This window comes from Macrotis lagotis, chromosome 3 (genome assembly GCF_037893015.1).
Source record: "Macrotis lagotis isolate mMagLag1 chromosome 3, bilby.v1.9.chrom.fasta, whole genome shotgun sequence".
NCBI lineage: Eukaryota > Metazoa > Chordata > Mammalia > Peramelemorphia > Peramelidae > Macrotis > Macrotis lagotis.
The window spans coordinates 13,631,004-13,656,080 of record NC_133660.1 but is presented as its reverse complement, the minus strand read 5'-3'; the positions used below and the strand labels follow the sequence as shown (position 1 = coordinate 13,656,080).

Genomic DNA, 25,077 nt, shown 5'->3' with positions numbered 1-25,077 from the left:
AATATAGTTCTACATTAACTCAAAATTCACGAGCAAATGTATGAATATTTTCCCTTCTTAAGCATTCTAGATAACACTTTCTTCCTTCACTTTCCACATATTCTCTATATTTTCTTTCTTAAAGAATATTCTCTCTCTTTGAGGTAACTTTCATTTTCCTTTTTTTATATCTACCATGACAAGCTTAGCAGTTGGTATACAATAGTGATTAATAAATGCTCATTGACTGATGCATTTGAAAGTCATTTCAGTGATCTACAAAGTGGCTCCTTTTCCCCAATTTGTCCAAGTTTAGACCAAGTCCCTGATGGAAAACTAAAAGGTATCTCACAGGATTTGCAGATATAGCTAATTCTCAGAGAAGATATAATAGTTAAAGTTCAACTGTATCAGAAGATTTCTTTTGGAAAACAAAACTGTAATGAAATCATATTTATACTATAGGAAAAATGGCAGGTGAATATTTAACAATATATGCACTAGAAGAAACTATATTTGTGTTTAATGGTAGATTTGGGGAGGGGGTATAAGAAAGAAAAATGGGGAAAAAAAGAAAATTATATGATAACTTTATTATATATTTAAAAGGAATAGCAAGTCATACATAATAGATTTATGGTTTCATATGCAACCATCTTTTTATTGTACTTTGTTAGAGAATGCTTCTTTATTTCATACATTAAAAGAAAATAGAATAAATTTTAAAACAAATTAATAAATAAAAATATGCCCCCAATATAAATATCTTTTGAAGTTTGATAGTTACAGCCTTCTCAATTCACTAAAATTAAATATTCACGTAATAAAATGTGTCAATCATCAAGAAAATTTGTTTAAAAGCAAATGTTTAGGAGGCAGCTAGGTGGTGCAGTGCATACAGCACCAACCCTAGAGTCAGGAGGGCTTGAGTTCAAATCCAGCCTCAGATACTTAATAATTACCTAGCTGTGTAGCCTTGAGCAAGCTACTTAACCCCATTGCCTTACAGAAACCTAAAAAAAAAAAAAAAAAAAAAAAAAAAAAGCAAATGTTTATTGCAAATTAAATACCATTAAAAAACAAAGCCTTTACCTTGTGCCAGTGCTATGGAATGATAATGTCCACAAGAAACTTGTATTATTTTGATACCAGAAAGATCCAAAATTTTCCTTTAATAAAAGATAATGGGGAAAATATTTAAACAGTTCATTAATGCATCTCACTGATTAAACAGCTAATTTCTCACTGACCTAAAATAATATTTTCATTATCTTCATAATAATAGCTACCTTCAGGGTTGTTGTTAGAATCAAATGAACAATATGCAAAGTATCTTTAAAAACCTTAAAGCACTATATAAATGGTAACTATTTTCATCATCATTGTTATAAATACTTGTGATTTTCTCAGAGACAGAAAGAAATATTTCCACAGAATTTATCAATAATCAATCAAGAAACATTTATTAAAAGGCTATTATGTGTCTTACATGGGACTAGACTCTGTGGAAGCAAAAAAAATAATAAAAATAATTTTTAATTTTAGAAACAACAAAATATCTTTACATTCAGAATTTCTACATCATATTAAATTGGAAAGAAAAATTATGAAATAATAAAGAGACAATAAACACTTTGCAATGCCATTTTCTCTCAAGGTAACGAGTTCATTGGATTTTCTTTTTTTATTCTGAACTTAAAAAAACAAGGGGGAAGAAACTGGAGGGACAAATAGAGAAAGAGCATACATTTTCATATATACATTGGATGAAAAGAGGATTTTATGTGAATCTGTGAATTTCCTTTTCATATTGCATGCTTTCAAAAAAATGATTCCCCAAAATACTTTAAAAGCTGTCAAGTTTGCCTATGCTTTTTTTCTGAATTCTTTTCCCATGAGTTCATTTAAAAAAAAGTTTCAATAAACTAAGGATTTGAGCCATCATCATTGCTAGTACTCCTCACCTTCCAACTCCCTCCAATTAAAAACTGAGATATAGAAGGAAAAAATTCTTACAGGAGACAATAAGTACATTCAAGCAAAATGAATCCACAAAGTAGCAATATCCAAAAATGAGTGTATTTTTTTGTATGCTGAATCCATACTTCTCTATTGTGAGATTAATCATAAGTCCTCTAAACCCATAATTGGTCAGTAAATCAATCAGAGTCCTTAGGTTTTTAAAACTTGCTTTTCTTTACAGTATTGTTTTCCTTGTATATATTGTTCTCCTGGTTCTGCTTACCTTACAATCAATTCATTCAACCCAGGATTCTCTGAAACAGTTTCATCTTTTAAAATGGTACGAAATTATTCATTACATTCACATTTCACATTTTGTTCAACCATTCTCCAATTTTCTAAGATACAATCTAAATCAACTCCTTAGATTTTTATTTCTTCTCTTCCTCTCACCTACCCCATCTTTTAATGCTTCCCCTCAGGATTAGGAAATTTGTTTTGTTTGTGTCTTTAACTTTCCCAGTATCATCTTTTTTGTTTTTGTTTTTGTTTTTGCAAGGTAATGGGATTAAGTGATTTGCCCAAGTTCAAGCAGCTAGGTAATTATTAAGTGTCTGAATCTGGATTTGAACTCAGACCCTCCTGACTCCGGGACTGGTGCTCTCTCCACTGTGCCACCTAGCTGTCCCCCAATATCATCTTAAACCTACCTTCCATCTAATTCCTTGACCTGTTGAGTTTGATATATCTCTATACCAAACTCAAAGTGACTCAAATTAAATTACTTATTCAGTGCCATACCAATCAAACTACCAAATAACTATTTTACTGAGCTAGAAAAAAAAATAGTAACAAAATTCATCTAGAACAAAAGGTCAAGAATATCAAAAGAACTGATTTTTAAAAAATGCAAAGGAAGGTGGCCCAGCTCTACCGTATTTAAAACTATATTATAGACTGGCAGTCATCAAAACTACCTGGTACTGGTTAAGAAATAGAGTAATGGCTCAGTGGATTAGGATAGGTTCAAAAGAAACAGTAGTAACTGACTACAGTAATCTACTGTTTGATAAACCCAAAGACATTAGCTTCTGGGATAAGAATTCACTATTCAACAAAAATTGTTGGAAAACTGGAAAATAGTAAAGCAAAAATTAGATTAGACCTACATCTCACACCCTACACCACAATAAGGTCAAAATGGGTACAGGATTAGGCATAATGTGCAACATCATAGACCAATTAACCAAGGAATCCTCTCTCTCAGATTTATGGAAAAGGGAGAAATTTATGACCAAACAAGAAACAGAGTAAATTATAAATTGCGAAATGGATGATTTTGACTATATCAAATTAGAAAGGTTTTTCAGTAATAAAATCAATGCTAAAAAAATTAGAAAGAAAACAGAAAGCTGGGGCGGCTAGGTGGCATAGTGGATAAAGCACCGGCCTCGGAGTCAGGAGTACCTGGGTTCAAATCAAAGAAATTAAATAATTATATAATCATATGAAAAAATGCTCCAATTAGAGATTTGCAAATTAGAGAAATGAAAATTAAAACAACTATGAGGTTTCACCTCACACCTATCAGATTGGCTAAGATAACAAAAAGAGAAAATGATCAAAGTTGGAGAGGTTATGGGGCGGCTAGGTGGCGCAGTGGATAGAGCACAAGCCCTGGAGTCAGGAGTACCTGGGTTCAAATCCGGTCTCAGACACTTAATAATGACCTAGCTGTGTGGCCTTGGGCAAGCCACTTAACCCTGTTTGCCTTGCAAAAACCTAAAAATAATAATAATAATAAAAAAAGTTGGAGAGGTTGTGGGAGGATTGGGACATTAATGCATCATTGGTGGAGTTGTGAACTGATTCAACCTCCGGGGAGCAATATGGAACTATGCCCAAAGAGCAATAAAACTGATAATACAAGAGGCGGCTAGAGGCGGCTAGGTGGCGCAGTGGATAGAGAACCAGCCCTGGAGTCAGGAGTACCCAAGTTCAAATCCAACCTCAGACACTTAATAATTACCTAGCTGTGTGGCCTTGGGCAAGCCACTTAACACCATTGCCTTGCAAAAACCAAAAAAATAAAACAACCTGATCATACCCTTTGACACAGCAACCCCAATACTAAGCCTATTATACAGAGGAAATCACAAAAATGGGAAAGGTCCCACATGTTCCAAAGCATTCATGGCAGCTCTTTTTGTAGTGGCAAAGAATTGGAAATTGAGAGGATGCCCATCAATTGGGGAATGGCTGAACAAGTTGTGGTATATGAATATTATGAGTACTACTGTTCTATAAGAAACCCTGAATGGCCAAATTCTAGAGAAGCATGGAATGACTTATGGAATCTATCTGATGCTGAATGAAGAGATAAGAACCAAGAGAACATTTTACACATTAACAACAAACAACATTTTGAGTTCATCAACTCTGATGGAGGCAGCTCCTCTCAGCAGTTCAGAGATCTAGAACAACCCAGGGTGACTTGTGGATAATACTATCCACATCCACAGGAAGAAAATAAAAACAAAACAAAAAACCCTTCAGAATCTGAATGAATCTGAATTCACTTTCATTGCTAAGGGGAAGGGAATAGGAAGGGAGGGTGGAAGAAAATCATGGAACTTAAAAAAATGTATATGCATGTGGATGAAAGTTGAAAAACTTTCAAAACATGTAACTGAAAAAATAAAATAGAATATCATTGAAAAAGAAATACTATACAAGTATTTAGAGAAACATAGAAAGGAAATTTTTTTGGAAGGATTAGACATAGTGTTAGTGTAGATGTAGTAGGAATGATGTAATATTAATATTTTAATAGAAGAGAAAATAATTGGCTCTTCTGAATTTTAAAGGGCACTATGGGAGTTGAAGGAGAAAAACCAATATTTGGGGAATGTGTGGATTGTTTCTGTTTCTAAGAGTTTTGAGGTTTTGAAAAATTGTTGTTTTTGACACAGGAAGACCCTAGCCTTCCCAGACTGAGTATGCCCACCAAGAAGCAGCATGGGAGTTTTCAACAGTTTCTGACACAAGCTGCTTCACCCTTGCCTAGGCAGTCTACACATTCTCCCCACCACCGCCTCGGAGGATCATTGTATCGATCAGTGCCTTAGTGTAGACACCTGAACTTGACCAATTGTAGTTTATGATTGCCTTGTTACACAACCTTAGTCTCCTCAGCCTCCTACAAACAGAAATTAAAGGTGCAGTACTCCCCAGGTGCTTTTAATGACCTCTGCCTCCCTAGGGTTCCCCCTCCCCTTGATTTTTGAGGTTCAGAGATCTTCAGGGCCACCTCCAGCATCTCAGGACAAGTCTTAGGAGCTTCCCTGTCTGATTTCTTCAAGTGCTGAGCCTCACAAAATTGATAGGCATAAATTTCCTGTGAAAGTATAATAGCGGTTACAAATTACTGCTTCAGGTTTGTCTTTGTCACTCTGTGCTTTTGAGTCTTCTTGTTTTAGTAATATTTTGTATGTGAAGGTAATAAATAACTCTCCCTTATTCGATCTATAGTATACGTTGAGTACCTTTCTATTCTATTTCTTTTTAGGGAGACCCTGGATATAAACTAACCCTAGACTTTCAGTGATTTTCCCCTGAATTTTGAGGTAGGGGTATAAGGTAGGGTAAAAATTAAAAGCCAGAATCCCCAGGACTGAACCCAGTCCATATACATGTATTCAAGAGTTAGGGGGCAAACTTGAGAGGGAGAGAGCAAGTACCTGAGGTCCCAATAGGGCAGAGGTTTTGTGTGGTTATAGATATCTTATGCCTTGCTTCACACTCTCCATTCAATATTAAGTTTAATTGCCATTCAGTGAATAAATAACTAGGAATCCCTTCCTAGTATCAAATTTTGCCTTAGAAAATTACTGAAGTAGATAATTTATACACAATTGGACAACAAATATTATTTCATTTATCCTTATAAATAACCTACAATGATATATACAGGAAATGCAGACATTAGAATGCATTTGGTATAAAACTCTGATCCTTAAATTCTGTTATGCTCAACTGCCCCTTCAGAACCAGATCCCCAGAAGATACTTCCTGATTTGCAAATGGCCAAGGAGTGTTTCCATCGAAGAAAAAATAACTACCTGTTTCCAGTGCCTGAGTTGGTGCTTTAGCCAGCAGAGAGGAATTTATTTCTCCAAGCTCATCAACTTTAATTTTTTTTAAAAAAAAAATTTATTAAATTTTTAACATTTACTTTTTGAAAGATTTTAATTTCCAGTTTTTTTCTCTCTCTCTTTCTCTCCCCCTCTTCCCAAGAGGGGAAGTAATCTGATAAATGACTATGGTAATATGCTGTTTAATAAACCCAAAGACTCTAGCTTCTGGGATTTGACAAAAGAACTCACTATTTGACAAAAAACTGCTAGGAAAATTGGAAAAAAAAAATGTGGTAAAAGTTAGGCGTAGAACCACATCTCACACCCTATTCCAAAGTAGGGTTGAAATGGGTACAGGATTTAGACATAAAGGGTGATGCCATAAGTCAATTAGGAGAACAAGGAATAGTCTATGTCAGATCTATGGAATGAAAGAAGTTTGTGACCAAACAAGAGATAGAGATTTCAAGTGGATAATTTTGACTACATAAACTTAAAAGGGATTTTGCACAAATAAAGTCAAAGCAACCAAAATTAGAAGAAACACAGATAGGGAATCAGTTTTCACAGCTAGTGTCTCTGATAAAGGACTCATTTCTAAAATATAAAGAGAACAGATTCAAATTTATAAGAATACAAGTCATTCTTCAATTGACAAATGGTCAAAAGATATGAACAGGCAGCTTTCAGATGAAGAAATTAAAACTATCTATAGTAACATGAAAAAAAAATGCTCCAAATCATTAATGATCAGAGAAGTGCAATTTAAAACAACTCTGAGGTATCACTTCACTCAGACTGGCCAAAATGACAAAAAAGGAAAATGATCAACATTGGAGAGGATGTGGGAAAACTGGGACAAAATACTGTTTATGGAGTTGTGAACTGGTCCAACCATTCTAGAGAATAATTTGCTATTATACCCAAAGGGCAATAAAACTACATATACCCTTTGATCCAGAAATCCCACTATTAAGTCTATATCCCAAAGAGATCATAAAAAAAGGGGAAAGGACCCACATGTGCAAAAAAATATTTAGTGTAGCTCTTTTTATAATGGAAAAGAATTTTAAATCGAGGCAATTTCCATCAATTGGGGAATGGCTGAAAAAGCTATGGTTTTTGAATGTATGGAGTCCTTTTGTTCTATAAAAAAATCATGAGCAGTCAGATTTCAGAAAAGTCTGGAACTTGCGGAGTAAAGTGAGCGGAACCAGGAGAGCATTATACACAGTAACCACAACATTGTGAGATGATCGACTATGGTCTAATCAACTCCTCTCAGCATTTCAGTGGTTAAGGACAATGCTTAGACTAGATCAGGCAAATGTCATCCACATCCAGAGGAAAATTCTATGGATTCTGAATGTAGAACAAAGCATATTGTGTTCATTTTTTAAAACTTCTTTTACATTTTTTCTTTCTTTCTCATATTTTTCCACTAAGTTATAGTTCTTCCTTCCATGATTAATATAGAAATATGTTACATTAGATTTCACATGTATAACCTATAGGACATTGTCTGCTGCCATGGGGATTGGTGTGGGAAGGGAGGGTGGTGGCAGAAAATGTGGAACTCAAAAGTTGGCAAAAGGATGAATTTTGAAAACCATAATCTCATATAATTGGAGGATAGATAAATAAATAAGGGGAGACATGAGTTAGGGGGTAACCTTGAGAGGGAAAGGGCAAGTGTCTGAGGTCCCAAAGGTATAATGGTTTTGTGCTGTTATACATATCCCAAGCTTTGCTTCATACTCTCCATTCAATATTAAGATTAATTGACATTCCTTGAATAAATAACTATGATCTCCTTCCTAGTATTAAATTTTACCTTAGGGAATTAATGAAGCAGAAAACTGAGACACAATTGGACACTGACTTTCATTTATCCTCACAAATCATCTATAATGATATATACAGAAAATGGGAACATAGGCTTACAGCAGATGCAAAGTGATATCAGAATACTAACTTTGGTATAAAGCTTTGTTCCTTAAATTCTCTGATTCCCAGCTGCCCTTCAGAACCGGCTCCCCAGGAGAAGACACTTCCTGTTTTGCAGATGGCCATGGAGTGCTCTTTTCCACAGCTGACAAAAACAACCACCTGAGTTTCCAGTGCCTGGATTGGTGCTTTAGGGAGAGAAAAGGAGGGGAGGAAAGTCACAAATTTATTCAAGTTAACACAGACATATCTGATTTATGACCACTGAAACATTTTAAAAACATACTCAAACGAACAAAGAGAAGGTCAGAAGGAAGCTCAGACAAGCAGAACAGTTTTAGAAGTATTATGGGAAATTGTCTCCTTTTTTTAAGCAATGATATGGAGAGTCACAGATTCATTTACAATTCTCTTTTTGCATTCTATGCATAACCTAAAAGAAGCAAGATTTTTTGGACAGAAATGAGAATTTCATCATTGGATTTGAAATTCTTTACCTCTCAGAATGACACCATTAAAAAATCTGTCTAGTAGTTATAAAACATTCCATATTATCAAGCTCACATAGTGCCAGCAAAGATCATAAAAATAAAATATGTAAAAGAGATCATGCTTTGGTTCACGGTACTTGAAGGTGATGGCTAATTTTCTATATTATACAAAATATTCATAATGTATCTCACTATTTGAGAGTCAGCAATGGTGGTGTATTGGAGGGGGGTTGACCAATGGATATGGCCAGGCATCTTTTTTAGAGAACGGCTTTTGAGAGCTAATTTGGTCAAAAACTCACTCCCTGGTTGTCAACCTTCAGTTGATAGCCAAAACTGGTTGCCTTTCCATCCTGTTAAGACCTCCTAAAGTTTGAGCTCTGGTATTAGGAGGGTTACTTGAGTGAAAAGAAGAAATTACTGGAAAAAGGGAATGGGAGAGACTTTCATTTTAGGAAGAGGCAAATTTAAATTTTAAATTGCAATTTGTGTCCTCCTTCCAAAAAGGAAGGATTTCCCTGGCAAGACGGCCCAGGTAACGCTTCCCAGCCTTTCTCTCACTGCACTGCCAGTTTCTGTCTCTTGAGTGGTTTCGGAGTGTGATTCTGTTCAGCAGCCAGCTCACCCGGGCACTGCCAGTTCACCGGGCGTGCGGCCTCGGCACCCACAAAGTTGCTCTTTTCACCTCGGCGTTTCCATCTTTCCAGAACACTTAGTAGCAGTAGCTGCACGTTTTTCCCTCTTTACCTATTCGTTTATAGCTTTTTAAGATTGTCCTGCCTAAGTCCCGGCGCAAGGCCCAGAAAGTCCTGCCGCCCCTGGGGCCCGGCGGAGGAGCCCCCCGGGAGATGACGTCAGAAAGAAGAAGCTCTGGGCCGCGGCCCCCGCTTTTGGCTCTCGGTTTCGTTTCTTGGGGAAACTGAAACCGGCCTCCCTGGGGGCGGGGCGGCGCCCGGGAGCGCACAGCTGGGGGGGCAGGGGAGGGGGCAGGTTGGGGGGCCGGAGAGAAAGGGGGGGCAGGGGAGGGGGCAGGAGGGGGGCTGCCGGCCCGGGCCGCTGGCGCCCGGCCCCTGCTCCTTCACTTCCCTTAAACTATTGCTTCGCTTGTCTGCACTCTTTCGGGAGCACTTGCCGCTCCCCACTTCTCTCCGCCCGCCCCGGGGGGCCAGCGGTCCGGCACAGGCCCCCCCCGTTTCAGCCTCTGTAAAGAACCCGCTCTTTCTCTTGCCGGGTGCGGCCGCGGGGGGGCTGCTGCAGGGGCCGGGAGCCCCAACTCTCCGAAGGGCTCAGCAGCCCCCGCCTTGGCCGCCCCCCCCCCCCCGGCAGCCCTGCCCCCTCACTGGCCCCCCGCAGGCGCCCCCCGGCCCGCTCCCCATCCCCCGCAGGCGCGCCCCCCCGCCCCCCGCTCCCCCGCCCCCCTCCGCAGGTGCGCCCCCGCCCCGCTCCCCCGGCCCGCTCCCCCGGCCCCCTCACCTGGCCCCCCGCAGGCGCCCCCCGGCCCCCTCCCCCGCCCCCCCCGGCCCCCTCCCCCGGCCCGCTCACCTGGCCCCCCGCAGGCGCCCCCCGGCCCCCCTCCCCCGGCCCCCTCCCCCGGCCCCCGCTCCCCCGGCCCGCCCCCCCCCGCAGGCGCCCCCCGCCCCCCCGCTCCCCCGCCCCCTCCGCAGGTGCGCCCCCGCCCCGCTCCCCCGGCCCCCCTCCCCCGGCCCCCGCAGGCGCCCCCCGGCCCCCTCCCCCGGCCCCCCGCAGGCGCCCCCCGGCCCCCTCCCCCGGCCCCCTCCCCCGGCCCCCGCTCCCCCGGCCCGCCCCCCCCCGCAGGCGCCCCCCCGCCCCCCGCTCCCCCGCCCCCTCCGCAGGTGCGCCCCCCCGCCCCGCTCCCCCGGCCCGCCCCCCCGCCCCCCCGCCCCCCCGCTCCCCCGCCCCCCGGCCCGCTCACCTGGCCCCCCGCAGGCGCCCCCCCGGCCCCCTCCCCCGCCCCCCCCGGCCCGCCCCCCGGCCCCCTCACCTGGCCCCCCGCAGGCGCGGGCCCCCCGGGCGCCCAGCTGGCCGCGGCTGTTGCTCCCGCAGGCCCAGACGCCGCCGCCCGCCAGCAGCAGCAGCGAGTGGCGCTCCCCGCAGGCGGCTTGCCGCAGCCCCCGGCCGCCCAGGCCGCCGCCCCGCCGGCAGCGCAGCGCCCCGGCCCCCCCCGGCCGCCGGGCCCCCCAGCTGGCCGCAGGAGTTGTCGCCCCAGCAGTAGTACATCCCGCTGCCCGCGCCCGAGGGGGAGCCGGGCCGGGCCGAGCCCCCAGCCCGCCCCCTCCGGGCCGCCGCCCCGGGAGGCGGGCGCTCGCTGCCGCGGGGCACCAGAGCTTGGCCAGGTCCCCGACAGGGCGGGTCCCGGGCTGGTCCGTCTGCCCCAGAGGACTGGGGGGGAGAGAGGGAGCCTCAGGGGACCTAGCTCTGCACCCCCCCCCCCCCCGCCCCATTCACGGCCAGTTCACAGGCCTGGGGGTCTTCAACGGCCAAGGACAGTATCAGGGTGCAAAGCCCTTCTGGTTGCTGCTGAGCTGCCAATGGGTGGGCACCCGGCGTGCCCCCTGGGAGAAATTCCCTCTCAGCTTCCAGCTGGTGGCCTGCCTAGGACCCTGAGAACAGGGGGAGGCAGTGCCCGGCCTCACCGCCGCCCTCCCCTCCCCTCCTCACCCTGAAATGTCATTTCAGCCCTGAAACTCCCACCTCAGTCTGAAGGATCTCCCCAGAATCTGGCTTGAAGGCGGATGCCCAGGTCAGCCACACTTCCCACGAGTCTCTCTTTCTCCATCATTTCCCTTTATTCCTCTTTCTGGCTTTGTTTTATCCTGATCTTTCCCAGCTCCTTCAGAGCTGAACTGTTTCTTTTTGTTTGCTTGTTTTTGGTATTCCCAGGGCTTATCGTGACACAGACAAAATACGTACCAAGGAACCTGAAGGGACCTTAGCCGCTGAAAAGCTCAGGAAATGATTCTTCATGTAGGAAGTGGTTTTTGAGCTCAGCTTTGAAGGAAAGTAAGGAAACAGAGGCAAATGTGAGAATGGAACGCATTCTAGGAATGGGGATGCACAGAAGAGAGATGAAAGATAAAATATGACATGTGGGGGGGGGGGGGATAGCAAAAAGAAGTCCATCTAGTCAGACAGTCGATTTTGTCAAGGAGAATCACATATAAAAGACCAGGAAGGCGAGACTACATCCAGACTCTGATTCCCAAGAAGTTGGCATTTTTCTACTAGGGAACCATTGTGCCTTATAGAGTACCCGAGTAACAGGATCAGACTTGTGCTTTAGGAATCTAACTTTTGGCAGTGAAGAGGAAGCTAGATTGAAGAAGGAGGAAACTTAAGGTAGGGAGACCCAGTAGGAAGTTACTGCAATGACTCAAGTGATAAGGACATGAACACAAGGATGAAGACTGAGAAAAAAGTCATTGGATGTGGTAATTAAGAAATCGTTGGGAAATGGGAAAACACATAACTTCATGTACTATGTCTTAACACTCCAAACCATTGTACCTGCATGAACAGATTGCCTAGACATACTGAAGTCATCTTAAGGGTACTGAAGAACCCTGAGAGGAGGGGAGAAAATGTGATTTAGCTCACCTATAGACAATGGGAAGATGCAGTAGTCAAGGTAACACTTAAATTTCGTCTTTCATTCTTGAGCAACTAAGTGGTCCAGTGGATGGAGTGCTGGACTTGAAGTCAGGAAGACCTATTCTCTTGAATTCATATCTTCAGAAATTTCCTAGCTATATAACTCTGGCAAGTCACTTAACCTACTTTGTCTGTTTTTCATTTGTAATATGAGCCTGAGAAGGACATGGAAAACCACTCTAGTATCTTTGCCAAGAAAACCCCAAATGGGTTCATGAAGAGTTGGACAGAAGTGAAAACACTTTGACGCTTATTTGTATCTTTTTTATAAGTATTAAACGTGAAACAGTTGAGCATTGGGGCAATCTAACACAAATTGGACCCTTCTTTATAGGACTGTTGCAAACCTAAGTGTTTTCTACTTCAGTGGTAATTCTTCATCACTTGTTATCAGTGATTCATCAGTTATACAGATGTAGAACATTCTAACTTTCAACAGCAGAATAACACAAGTTGACATTTATAGTTTCATGTTCCCCAGGTGAATATTTTTATTTCTTCATCTAGAATAAGTTCATTCTCCCTTTCAAAAACATCATGAAGAGAGCTATGTGAATTTGTTAGTGCTAAATTTTCTTCCACATGATGGTTTTTAAATTTTCATGTTCCAACTTGATTCTTTTAGCTAGAATGAGAGCAAGAATTAATTTATTAAGAGCCTGGTGGGGCATTGTTTTAAGCCCTGAGATAAATTGAGAAGTGAGACGATTCATGCCCTCGAGTAGCTTTTATTCTAGTATGAAAAACTAGCATATAGTAAGAAGCCAGAGCAAATGTGAGGTTGGAATGCATTCTAACATGGGGATGAATAGCAGATAAAGGAAGATAGTTTTGCTCTGAGTACTAATTATGGAGAGAAAATAGAAAGTAAATCCATATAAATCATTACTATTCCTGCATATTATAAATAAACTCTGCAAGAAGAGATAGTAAGGGGCAGCTAGGTGGCACAGTGGATAGAGCACTGGCCTTGGAATCAGGAGTACCTGAGTTCAAATCTGGCCTCAGACCTAAATAATTACATAGTCGTGTGGCTTTGGGCAAGCCACTTAACCCCATTGCCTTGAAAAAATCTAAAAGACAAAAAAAAAAAAAAAAAGAGATGTTAAAAGATACCCCATTTAAAAGAACTCTAGACAGTATAAAATACCTGAAAGTACATACCCAGGAATGATATACAAATGAAATTATATAAAAAATTTATACAAACTGGAATCAGATTAAAATAACTGGAGAAATATTAATTGTCCATGTATAAAGAGGACAATTATAATAAAAAATGACAATTTGTTAAGTGATATCTCTTATGTATGTTTGAACAGGTAAACTTTTATTGCTTATTTCTACTCCAGGAGAAGAAAATATAACTGTATCTTGCCATTTGTGGTAAATGTCTTTGGAATGGTAACCGATTCTATTTTGAGCCTAGAATTCAAGTAATATTGTCTGATGATGGATCCTTAAGTTAGTAAAACACTATTTTGGTGTGAAATGTCACAGGCTACACAGCCAGTATGTGATCTTGTACTGTTACAGATGGAGGTTTCTGTCTGGGAAAGGTTAAAAGGATGACTTTGACCCTACCCCAATATAAGACCTTTCTCGTTCAATTTCCCCATTTTGCCCCTTTTGAAAAGGAATGTTTTCCCAGCTCATTATTTCTGAGCCTGGTTATGAGGTGGAATTATTACTGCTAGGTGGTTTTCAACTGAGATTTTTACTGAAGTCAAACAGAGCTGAGGATTTATTGTCCTGCTACATGTGTGTTGAGTCATCAAGGACCAGTGTGATGTTTTTATCATATCCTGGCTTTTTCTCTTTATAGCAAATTTCTACAATTTGAGTAAGCGGTCAGTAGAAGATATGGAAAAATGTACAAGACATACTGATGCCATGCAGTGTTTCCCCTATATGCTGAAGAGAACAGTGGTGCCTGGGTTAGGGAACTGCCACAAGATATATGCCAGATACATTGCTCCAATTACCAACTTGCCAGGTCATGGAGTACTATTTTAGTATCTATAGTTGTCTGTATGGGTATTCTTTTCTTTTGCTATTACTGGGGTTTTTTTTTTTTCAGTTTTTAGAGTTTACATTTGCAGATGGGACTCCTAAAGACTCCTAAAAGACTAGTAGAAAACTGCCCCAGAGAATTCATTGAATATACTTAGCTTTCAGGGGTAGATTGTAGGGCCCCTGGGATGAGGATTCATTAAGCTGTAAAAGTCATAGTAGTGTATTCCCCTTTAAGCAGTGATATGGGTCTCCTAGCAAAAGTCTACAATAAAGTTCATAATGTTCTCAGCAAAAGTCCCTATCAAAAAGTTATGAATAATTTAAATTAAAATTAGTGTAAGTCAAAAGAAAGCATATTGACCAGAACATGACCAAGGTATGACCAGTTCATAACATGACCTGCCAGGGACTCAGTTAAAAATAGAACTGATATGTCACTCAGGTGTGTGGGACTAGAGGTCAGGATTAAGTTGAGGAAATCTTAAAAATATCAGCCAATCTGCACTGACAGACTTTGCAGCAACTTCTTTCTTTGTCTATTTTCCATAATTGCCATATGAATTTTGCAATGGTTTTGGGGAGATCGCTGTTGTCATCTAGTGGCCACCCCAGACTGCTCCAATATGAATATCCCATTTTGATTATTTTGATTATTATTCTACAATCAATCTGAAGCTCCTGGTTCATTTCTTTGATATTGAACTGAATGCTCTATGTGATAAAACCTTGACTATCATGCTAGGGGGAATTTCTGGGCAAAACAGAAGGTAATATTAAAAATAACAAATCGTTTCAAAGGTGTGATGTCAAGTAATTTGTTCATTTGAATAGTTTCAGATAAAGTCATTTGAATTAATATTCATATAAAAATTTAGAATATGAGAGAAATTGATGTGCATAGCAAAAATTCTAATTTGAGACTTCATTCCAGAAACACCATGCAAAAAGTAGTTATAATCAATCAGCGTGTGTGTGTGTGTGTGTGTGTGTGTGTGTGTGTGTGTGTGTGTGTGTGTATTTCAGGATGTTCCTTGAAAAGCGGAGATTTTCATTGTTGTCTTTGGATGCACTAGCACTTCACACAGTACCTGGAACATGTTTAACCATTTGGAACACATTCAACTATAAATATAAATTAAATTATGAATACAAGTGTAGTTGAAGACAACAATGGAAATCTCCGCTTTTCAAGGAACACCTTCTCGCAGGGGAAACAAGATATGCACCAAAAAATATTGTTTGGTCTCATTCTTGATGACTCCATTTTGGGTTTTCTAGCCAGAGATCCTTCAGTGCTTTGTCATTTTCTTCTCCGGGTCATTTTATAGATGGAGAAACTGAGACAAACACGGTTGAGTGACTTGCCCAGGGTCATTCAGCTAGTAAGTGGCCAGATTTGAACTCAGGAAAATAAGGTTTCCTGACTTCAAGCCACCTAGCTATCCTATAAATATGAAATTAACTTTTTTAAAAATGAGGACAATAATAACTGGGTAGATCAGGAAATGGCACCAGCAGTTTTGAAGGAAATGATAGGTATGAGGTGGGGATGGGGCAAGTGAGGCTTTCCGGGCTTCAGTGCTCAGATCTGAGATGAACTAACATATATAGGAAACAACAAGTTCAGTTAGACTGGACTGCAGATTAAGGGGTTGGAAATAATAGATAATGTTAGAAAGGGAGGTTGGAACCAGTTTGTGAAAAGCTTGCTTTAAAAGATAAAGTTTTAGCAATAGGGAACAATTGGAGTTTATTGCTTAGGGAAAGGACTGGGTCAGACGTGCATATTAAAAAGACTAATTGCAAAAGACAATTTAAGTCTTTACAACTTTAAAAGTTTAAAAAAGCACAACACGATCATGGATTTTCTTTTGCAGAGGAGGAAACTGAAGCACAAGCTGAGTGGATTAGTACAGAGACACCTAGGAGATAACTGAGGCATGGTTTGAACTGACTTCATCCTGATTCCATGATCCTTTTAGACCATGTTTAGTTGTCTTGGATTTAGTTCTCTAACCTTGGTTCAGTGATAGGCAAAGACAAACATTTGATGGCTGTTTGTTTAACAGGATAATTCCAGATCTTAAGGGCTATTATGACAAAATAGTAGGGTCCTAGTGGCATGATGTAAATGCTGACTTTCTATGTCCTTCACAGAACATCAGAGTCGTAAGGATGGGGAGGGGACAAGCATTTACATGGGCCTGACACTATGCAAAATACTTTACAAATATTCCCATTTAGTCCTCAACAACCTTGCAAGATAGTCACTGTTATTAATCCCATTTTACAGTTAAATTAACTGAGGCAAAAAGAAGTAAAATGACTTCTTCAAGGTCACACTGCTGGTAACTGTCTGAGGCTGGTTTTGAACTTGGATCTTTCTGAATCTCGCAGTTCAATTCCTGAGGAAGGGACCTCAGAATTCATCTGTTCCAAGCCCTCTACAACATATCCAATAAGTGATTATCCAAGTTTTGAAGACTTTAATTTAGTGGAGCACATTGTATCCCACTGTTGTCACTTTTGGAGAGTTCAGACTGTTTCCTTACCCCAAGATTGAGTATACCTCTCTAACTTCTATCAACCAAGAATTTTTAAGTCAATACACTATAGACTTGGATATAAAAATACAGAATGAGATGTACAATGAATATTAATATGTGAAATGCAACTTTTGGTTTTACTCCTTAGGTCTGACGGTACCACCAATTCTGCTGGAATTGTCTGGTCCACAATTTTCCCATCTTATTCACAAAATTAGCATAGTACTTTGTTAAAAATCCAAATTACATCTATAGCCTTCCTGTGATCATTGTTGATATTTGCATAAGTTGCCATTTGTATTAGTCTTTAAGATTTTCAAGATACTTTGTGTACATTATCACTTTTGATTAAACTAATAAAACTGAAAAAAAAAAGGAAATGAGATATTCTGGCACAATCTGCTCTTGAAGCCATGTAGCACTTTATGATTATCTTTTCTTAAAAAACATATTTGTTATTTATTGAACATGTTGAGTGAATAATATATTCTAGAATTTAAAGAAGTGCAGCATCATATTCAGTAGCTCAAAAGATCCTAGATTTAGAGTTGATAGCACCAAGGGTATCATCTAATCCACCCTCCCACCCATTTTATAGATGAGAAAAGAGTCACATAAAGATCAAATGACTTGTTCAGTGTCCAACAGGTGTTCAATGGCAGATCAAGATTTTTAACCCAGGTTCTTTGACTACAAATCTTTCTGTTGTATTATACTGTCTGCCTCTAAACTAGGAGCTATTGCTTCTAGGGTAGGTTCTTAGTACTTGTCTTCTACTGAAGTTCTTTGCAGACCCAGGCAAGATAACCAAGGTTATTCCTTGACAATTCTCCCTGACGTTATTTAGTGTGATCACTTGCATAGCATCTTAAATTTCATGGAGAATGAAGAAGTATTCAACCTGACCCTCTTCAGAACACCACCCTGCCAATGAGAAATGAAGAATGGGTTGACCTGGCATTCCAGAGTCACAGGATAGACTGGCATGGATGACCCAAGTTGAAAAGAAATCTTGGGAGAAGAAAGGTAGACCAGAAGACCTTGGAGCAATATTGATGGAAAACTTAAAATTTTGACTAGGGATAAGTCTTATCCTTAGTTGTTGTCCTTCAGTATTGAAGAAGACTATAACATCAAGAATGTGATGTCGGGACATGAATGTGAGATTTTCTAAAGTGAGGGGGCAAGGTACAAAGGCACCATTCTCATCTTAATTCTTACCTTTAGGTGGAATTTTTTGTTTACAACTTGAAGAAATAAAGCTCATCATATGCAATAAAAAGATCATCAAATATTTATGGATCATATTCCCTAACAATTTAGTTACATGTAATTTAAGGTTGGCAAATTGCTTTAAGTACAGTGATTTTTTTATAAATTTATTTATTTATTTTCATCCATATGCATATTTCCAAATTACAAAATTTCCCTCCACCCTCCCTTCCCACCTCCCTCCCCTCAGCAGGGAACAGTCAGGTTGGCATTTTACATACATGTTTTGATAAACATGTTTACAGATTAGTAATTTTCAGCATGAGGAATTAGGATTAAGGGAAAGAGATACATAAGGATAATTTTTATAAAGTTAGACTCAGAAGGGTTGGTTTTGTGTGTGTATGTGTGCGTGTGTATGTGTTTTCTTTTCTTTTGTTTTTTCTTCCTCTGGATGGGGTTAACATAGTCCATAGCCAGTCTAATACAGTTGTCCTAGCTACAATGTTTTTTTTTTTTTAACAACTTGTGAGGTAGGTATTATGACTATCATTCTCATTTTGCAGGTAAGGAAATTTAATCAAAAAGAAAGTAATTTTCCCAGGCTAACATAACCAGTAAGTATTTGAGATAGGATTTGAACCCAGCCTTCCTGACTCCAAATTTAGCACTCTCTCCACTATGATCTTCCACCTTTCCAGGGAAAATGTGTAAAAGGACCTCATAATCTGGGGGCGGCAACACCTTCTAAGATAACAATATCAGGAAGAACATAATAATGGACAAAAGAGTAAGCAATGTCGTAAGAGTTCTGAGATAGAAATCAGAAGATGCATAGGCTAGTGTGGCCAAATGAGACCTAGGAGGAAAATGTGACTTGAGTTGAGAAGTTCATTGAACATTGTCCTGTTTAAACAATGATTAACTGTTTTACTACCACATTAGAGTTGGGTGATTTTATTTTTTAAAACTTATTTATTTTCATCCATATGCACATGCATATTTCCAAGTTACAAATTTCCTTCTACCCTCCCTTCCCACCACCCTCCCCTCAGAAGGGAAGTTAGGTTGGCATTTTACATACATATTTTGATAAACATGTTTACAAATTAGTAATTTTTGTCACGAGGAATTAGGATTAAGGGAAAGAGTAGATAAAAGGTAATTTTTATCAAGTGTTCATCAGATTTGGAAGGGTTGGGTTTTTTTTCCTATGGGTTTTGTTTTGTTTTTCTTTAGTCAAATACAGTTGTCCTCATTCTCTGGACCGTTGAGAGAAGCTGCTTCCATCAAGGTTGTCCATCTCATAGTATTGTTGATCATTTATCAATTGGGTAATGACTTGTGATCTTATAAATTTGATGCAATTCTCTATATATTTTAGAAATGAGACCTTTATCAGAACTCCTTGTTGTGAAGATTGTTTCCCAGCTTTCTGCTTTCCTTCTAATTTTAGAAGCATTGATTTTATTAGTGAAAAAAAATTTAATTTAATATAGTCAAAAATCATTCATTTTGCAGTTTATACTGTTTGGTCATAAATCTTGTTTGGTCATAAATTTGGTCATAAATTTCATCCCCTTTCCATATATCAGATAGAGTATTTTTGGTTTATTAATTTATCTATAGTATCACTCTTTATGTCTAAATCCTGTTTCAAGGAGTTTTGTAGTATACCATTATATCATTTTCAAATAATGAAAGCTTTTCTTCTTCATTGACAATTCTGATTTCTTTCAATTTCTTTTTATTCTCTTATTGCCACTGCTAGCATTTCTAATGCTAATTAAATAGTAATTGTGATGATGGGTATCCTTGTTTCACCCCTGATTTTATTGCAAATGTTCCAAGTTTATTCCCATTAAATATAATATTTGTTGATGTTTTTTAGATAGATACTATTCATTATTTTAGGCAAAACTCCATTTATTCCTAAACTTTCTTGTGCTTTAATAGGAATGGATGTATTTTATCAAAGGCTTTTTCAGCATCTATTGAAATAATCATATGATTTCTGTTGGTTTTGCTATTGATGTGTTTAATTATATTGAGTGTTTTCCTAATGTTGAACCATCCCTGCCTGCCTGGTATAAATCCAACCTGATCATGATGTATTATCCTGGTAATAACTTGCTCTGGTCTCGTTCTTAAAATTTTATTTAAGATTTTTGCATAAATATTCATTAGGGAGATTGGTCTATAATTTTCTTTGTCTGTTTTGGTTCTTCCTGGTTTAGGTATTAGCACCCAGTTGGTGTCATAAAAGGAGTTTGGCAGAACTCCTTCCTCTCCTATTTTTTAAAGTAGTTTAGTAGAATAAGAATTAATTGTTCCTTAAATGTTTGGTACAATTCACTTGTAAATCCATCTGGACCCAGAGATGTTTTCTTAAGGGAGTTTATTGATGATTTCTTCAATTTCTTTTTCTGAAATGCGGTTATTTAAGTATCTTATTTCCTCTTCTGTTAATCTAGGCAGTTTGTATTTTTTGTAAATATTCATCCATTTCACTCAGGTTATCCAATTTAGCATACAGTTCAGCAAAGTAGCTCTGAATTATCTTTTTAATTTCCTCCTCATTGGTGGTTCATTCACCCTGTTCATTTTTGATACTGGTAATTTGGTTATCTTCTTTTTTAAAAATCATATTAACCAAAGGTTTGTCTATTTTATTGGCTTTTTCATAAAACCATCTTAGTTTTATTTATGAGATCAATGGTTTTCTTTTAATTTTACTAATCTCTCCCTTGATTTTCAGAATTTCTAATCTGGTATTTAATTGGGGATCTTTAATTTATTTTCTTTCTAGTTTTTTTAGTTGCATACCCAATTCATTGATTTCCTCTTTCCCTATTTCATTCATAAAGACATTTAGAGATACAGAGTTTCCCCTCAAAACTGCCTTGGCTGGGTCCCACAAATTTTGTTATGATGTTTCATTATTATCATTTTCTTAGATATAATTATTGATTAATTCTATTATTTGCTATCTGATCCTCCCATTATTTAAGATAAAGTTATTTAATTTCCAATTAGTTCTTGGTTTATCTTTCCCTGACCCTTTATTACATGTAATTTTTATTGTATCATGGTCTAAGAAATGTGTATTTATTATTTCTGCCTTTCTGCATTTGATTATAAGGTTTTTGTGCCCTAGTATATGGTCAGTTTTGGTGAAAGTGCCATGTACTGCTAAGTAAAATGTATATTCTTTTCTATCCCCATTAAGTTTTCTCCAGAGGTCTATCATATCTAAGTTTTCTAAGATTTCATTTACCTTCTTAACTTCCTTCTTGTTTATTTTGTTCTTAGATTGATCTAGTTCTGAGAGAGGGAGATTGAGGTCTCCCATTATTAAAGTTTTGTTGTCTATGTCTCCTTGTAATTACTCAGCTTTTCCTCTAAGAATCTGGATGCTATACCACTAGGTGCGTGCATGTTTAGTAATGACATAGCTTCACTGCCAATGGTGCCTTTTAAGATGTAGTTTCCTTCCTTATCCCTTTTAATGAAATTGATTTTTGCTTTTACTTTGTCTGAGATTAGGATTGGTAATTTTTTTAACTTCAGCTGAGGCATAATATATTTTACTCCAACCTTTTACCTTTATCCTGTGTGTATCTCTCTGCTTCGAATGTGTTTCTTGTAAACAACATATTGGAGGATTCTGGTTTTTAATCCATTATGCTATCCATTTCAATTTTATGAGACAGTTCATCCCATTTACATTTACTGTTAAGATTACCAATTTTCCTCCATGGTATCTTTCTCCATTTATATTTTTCTCTTTCCTTTTCTCTTATTCCTCCTCACCAAAATTTTACTACCTTTTCCCTTTGACTTTTCTTTTAAAAATTTAGCTTTCAGTTTATTTTCATTTATACCTTCACTTCCCTTTTTATCAGTCCCTTTTCCCTTATCTTTCCCTTTCCAAGTCTCCCTCTTCCCTATAGAATGTTAGATTTTTTTTTAAACCCAGGTGGGAATGTGTCTTATTCCCCGGGCTGGGCTAAATCTATTGAATAGATTTTAGTCAGCATTCACATTCCTCCTTCTTTCACTCTAAAAATATAAATCTTTGTACCTCTTTCCTTCGTGTTATTTATTGCTCTAATATTATTAATCAGGTATCATCAATCACAGTTTATTTGATTGCTTGATAAGCTCATATTATTATCAAGATATCATCACAGATTGTTTACTTGATTGCTTGATAAGCCACGTTGACTCAAATTGCATCAAATTATAGTTATAATCATTTTTTACCTTACCCCCTTTTCAAGTATCTTTCAAGTACACATATTTCTCCTCACAAGCCAAAGTATCATGGAAAGCCATATCATTTCTTGAACTATTTGTGCCTCTCCCCCAGGCCTATTTTCTTTCACACTTTACTGCCCCCCCCCCCCATGCGGGTACCTCACACCTTGTTAAGTGAAGCACTGGTTAAGTCAAACCCTGGTCTAATTAACTATAAGACTCTTAAAGATCTCTAAGTACTGGGAGGCTCTGAAGGTCTCACCTGACAACTTTACAAATGATGTAAATTAGAGAGACACTGACTCAGGTCCTCCAGTTTATGAAGCCCTGATTAGTCAAGTGCTAAGAACCATGGGATTAAAGTGAGTTAAAGGATGTGTGGAGTATTGAGACCCTAACCTAAAATGACTACTCGGAGTCCTCTCAAAGTGGCAGCAAAGAGTTAAAATTTAATTCAGTTCTTGCAAGAAGCAGGGCAGTTCCTAACTCTCTATGAGAGAGAGCAGGAAAAACCGAATTACAGAAGCTGAAGTAGGGTTAAAAAACCACAAAAACCACAACCCATCGCCCCTTCCTCTTTTTTTGCTGACCCTTACAACAATTGGTCAAACTTGATGGTCCGAAGAGAAGGGGAGTGTACCTAAGCTTTCCCAGGAGGGTCTGTCTTTGTTTACATCTTAAATGGTTAGGGTGACATAATTTTTCTAGCCAGAGGTCCGGATTCTCATGCTCACCTGATTCTTGAGAAATAGAAACTGAGCCCTATGGCTTAGACTAATTTAGTACTATGCTTCTGAAAAGTCAGCACGTTTGCCCCTCACAAGGATAATGAGACACTTAAGTTTAAAGTTAATATCCCTGCTTTTCTTTGGGGCTTTTTGTCTCAAACATAGGGATGTAATCTTGGACCTCTTCATTTTATTTATTTATTTATTTATTTTAGGTTTTTGCTTTTTTTTTGCAAGGCAATGGGGTTAAGTGGCTTGCCCAAGGCCACACAGCTAGGTAATTATGAAGTGTCCACCTAGCCGCACCTTTTAGTTTATTTATTTATTTGTTTGTTTGTTTGTTTATTTATTTATTTATTTTTAGGTTTTCATCTTGGACCTCTTCAGTGGAGAGATAAGACCCAATTATACCCATATTCTTTAGATTCATTCTCTTCAATTATGTTCTACCTTTCAATTATCCTCAGAGAAGTAAAGTTCTAAACAATTAGAAGTATTATATCTTCCCTTTTAGGGTTGTATACAGTTTGATAGTTTTGACCAACATTTGTTTTATTTTTTTCCTTCCCCTTTTCATTTACCATTTTTTATGCAACTCTTGAGTTGTGTATTTGGTAATTGAATTCTCTATTCAGTTCTAGTCTTTATGTCAGGAAATTCTGAAAGTTCTCCATTTCATTGAACATCCATCTTTTCCCCTGACAATACATGCTGAATTTTGCAGGGTAGTACAATCTGGGTTGTAATCCCAGGTCCTTTGCTCTCCAAAATATGCTATTCCAGTTCTTCCCATCAATGTTGAGGCTGATAAGTCCTGTGTGAGTCTGATTCTGTTTCCTTTACATTTAAATTGTTTTCTTTTTGCTGCCTGCAATATTCTCTCCTTTATTTTAGAATTCTGGAATTTGGCAGTTTTACAGCCCTTGGAGTTTTTATCCTGGGGTCTCTTTCTTGAGGGATTCAGTGAGTTCTTTCAATGGTTTCATTGTTATCTTGGACAGTTTCCCCTTAAAATTTCCTGCACAATGTTTTCCAGGTTCTTTTCTTGAAGCAGGCTTTCTTGTAGTCCGATGATTCATAGACTGTCTCTCCTATTTTCCAGATCATTTTCCCTAAAAGGTATTTTACACTTTCTTCAATTTTCTCAGCTTTTTCATTTTGATTGTTGGAATTAGGGTTTTATTTTCTTCAATTAGCTTCTGTGTTTCCTTTTCCAGTTGGTTATTTTTACTTTTAACATAGTTGATTTCTTTGGTCAATTTTTCATAATTTTCCTGCATGATTTTCATTTCTTTTTTCCATTTTTCTTCTTCCTCGGTTTTTAAATTCTTCTTTAAACTCTTCGATGAGCTTTTATATTTGAGTCCAATTTATAAACTGTATTGATACTTCCCCTGTCAGCGATTTTTTCACTGCTTTCTTCTTCAGACATGGCATTGCTTTCATCTTTGTCCATAAAGTATGTTTCCATAGTGAGTGCTGTTTTAGCTTTTTTGTTCATCTTTATTGTTTTAAGTTCTGCTCCTGGGGGGTAGGGAGTATAGATCCAACCTTTTTTTTTTTTTTTTTTTTTTTTTGCTGGAACTGGGATCTGATCCCTGGCTTCTTATTGGTCAAGATGTTACCTATGCAGTCCAGGCCTTGCCTTTGCCAAGGTTTTTTTTCCTCCTTTATTTCCAGGTTCTGACTTAACAGTTGTTTGTTCCCAACCCAGAACTGTCTTTTATCCCGGTATTCTCAGGGTTCAGACTTTGTTTGGGATTGGGATCCTCCCTGATGGTTTGCTATCTAGCTGTCAGACCTGGATTACACTTGACTAAAAGTCTCCGGCTGGATTTCCTGCTCTCCCACCTCCTGGATTTTGCTTCCCCCCCACCAAAGAGACAGGCCATCACTGAAGATCTCCCACACTGTCTACAATTGAAAACTTCCTTAAATCTTCTCTTTTTCTTGGTCGGATCTGTAGTTTGAATGTCAGAGTAGAGGCTTCATTTATCTTTGGTAGGGCAAAGCTCTGGGAGCATGTTAGCTTCAGGCTGCCACCATGGCTCTGCCCCAGAAGTTCCCAAATTGGGTGGTTTTAAAGTTTTGAGGAACTTTATGTTGATGTCGTTCAGTTATAAAAGGGTCT

The 25,077-nt window shown here is 39.0% G+C and overlaps 1 protein-coding gene across 1 annotated transcript in view; it reads right to left on the bottom strand.

Moving 5' to 3' along the window:
• LOC141517292 (putative E3 ubiquitin-protein ligase HERC6) overlaps positions 1–10,768 on the bottom strand; it is a 69,089-nt gene extending 58,321 nt beyond the window's left edge. Inside the window, 4 exon segments of the mRNA XM_074228139.1 lie at positions 1,072–1,148; positions 8,053–8,212; positions 10,518–10,699; positions 10,701–10,768. Of these exon segments, the coding sequence (XP_074084240.1) occupies positions 1,072–1,148; positions 8,053–8,212; positions 10,518–10,699; positions 10,701–10,753 (472 nt within the window). The 5' untranslated portion in view covers positions 10,754–10,768.
• Between the last annotated feature and the right edge of the window lie 14,309 nt (positions 10,769–25,077).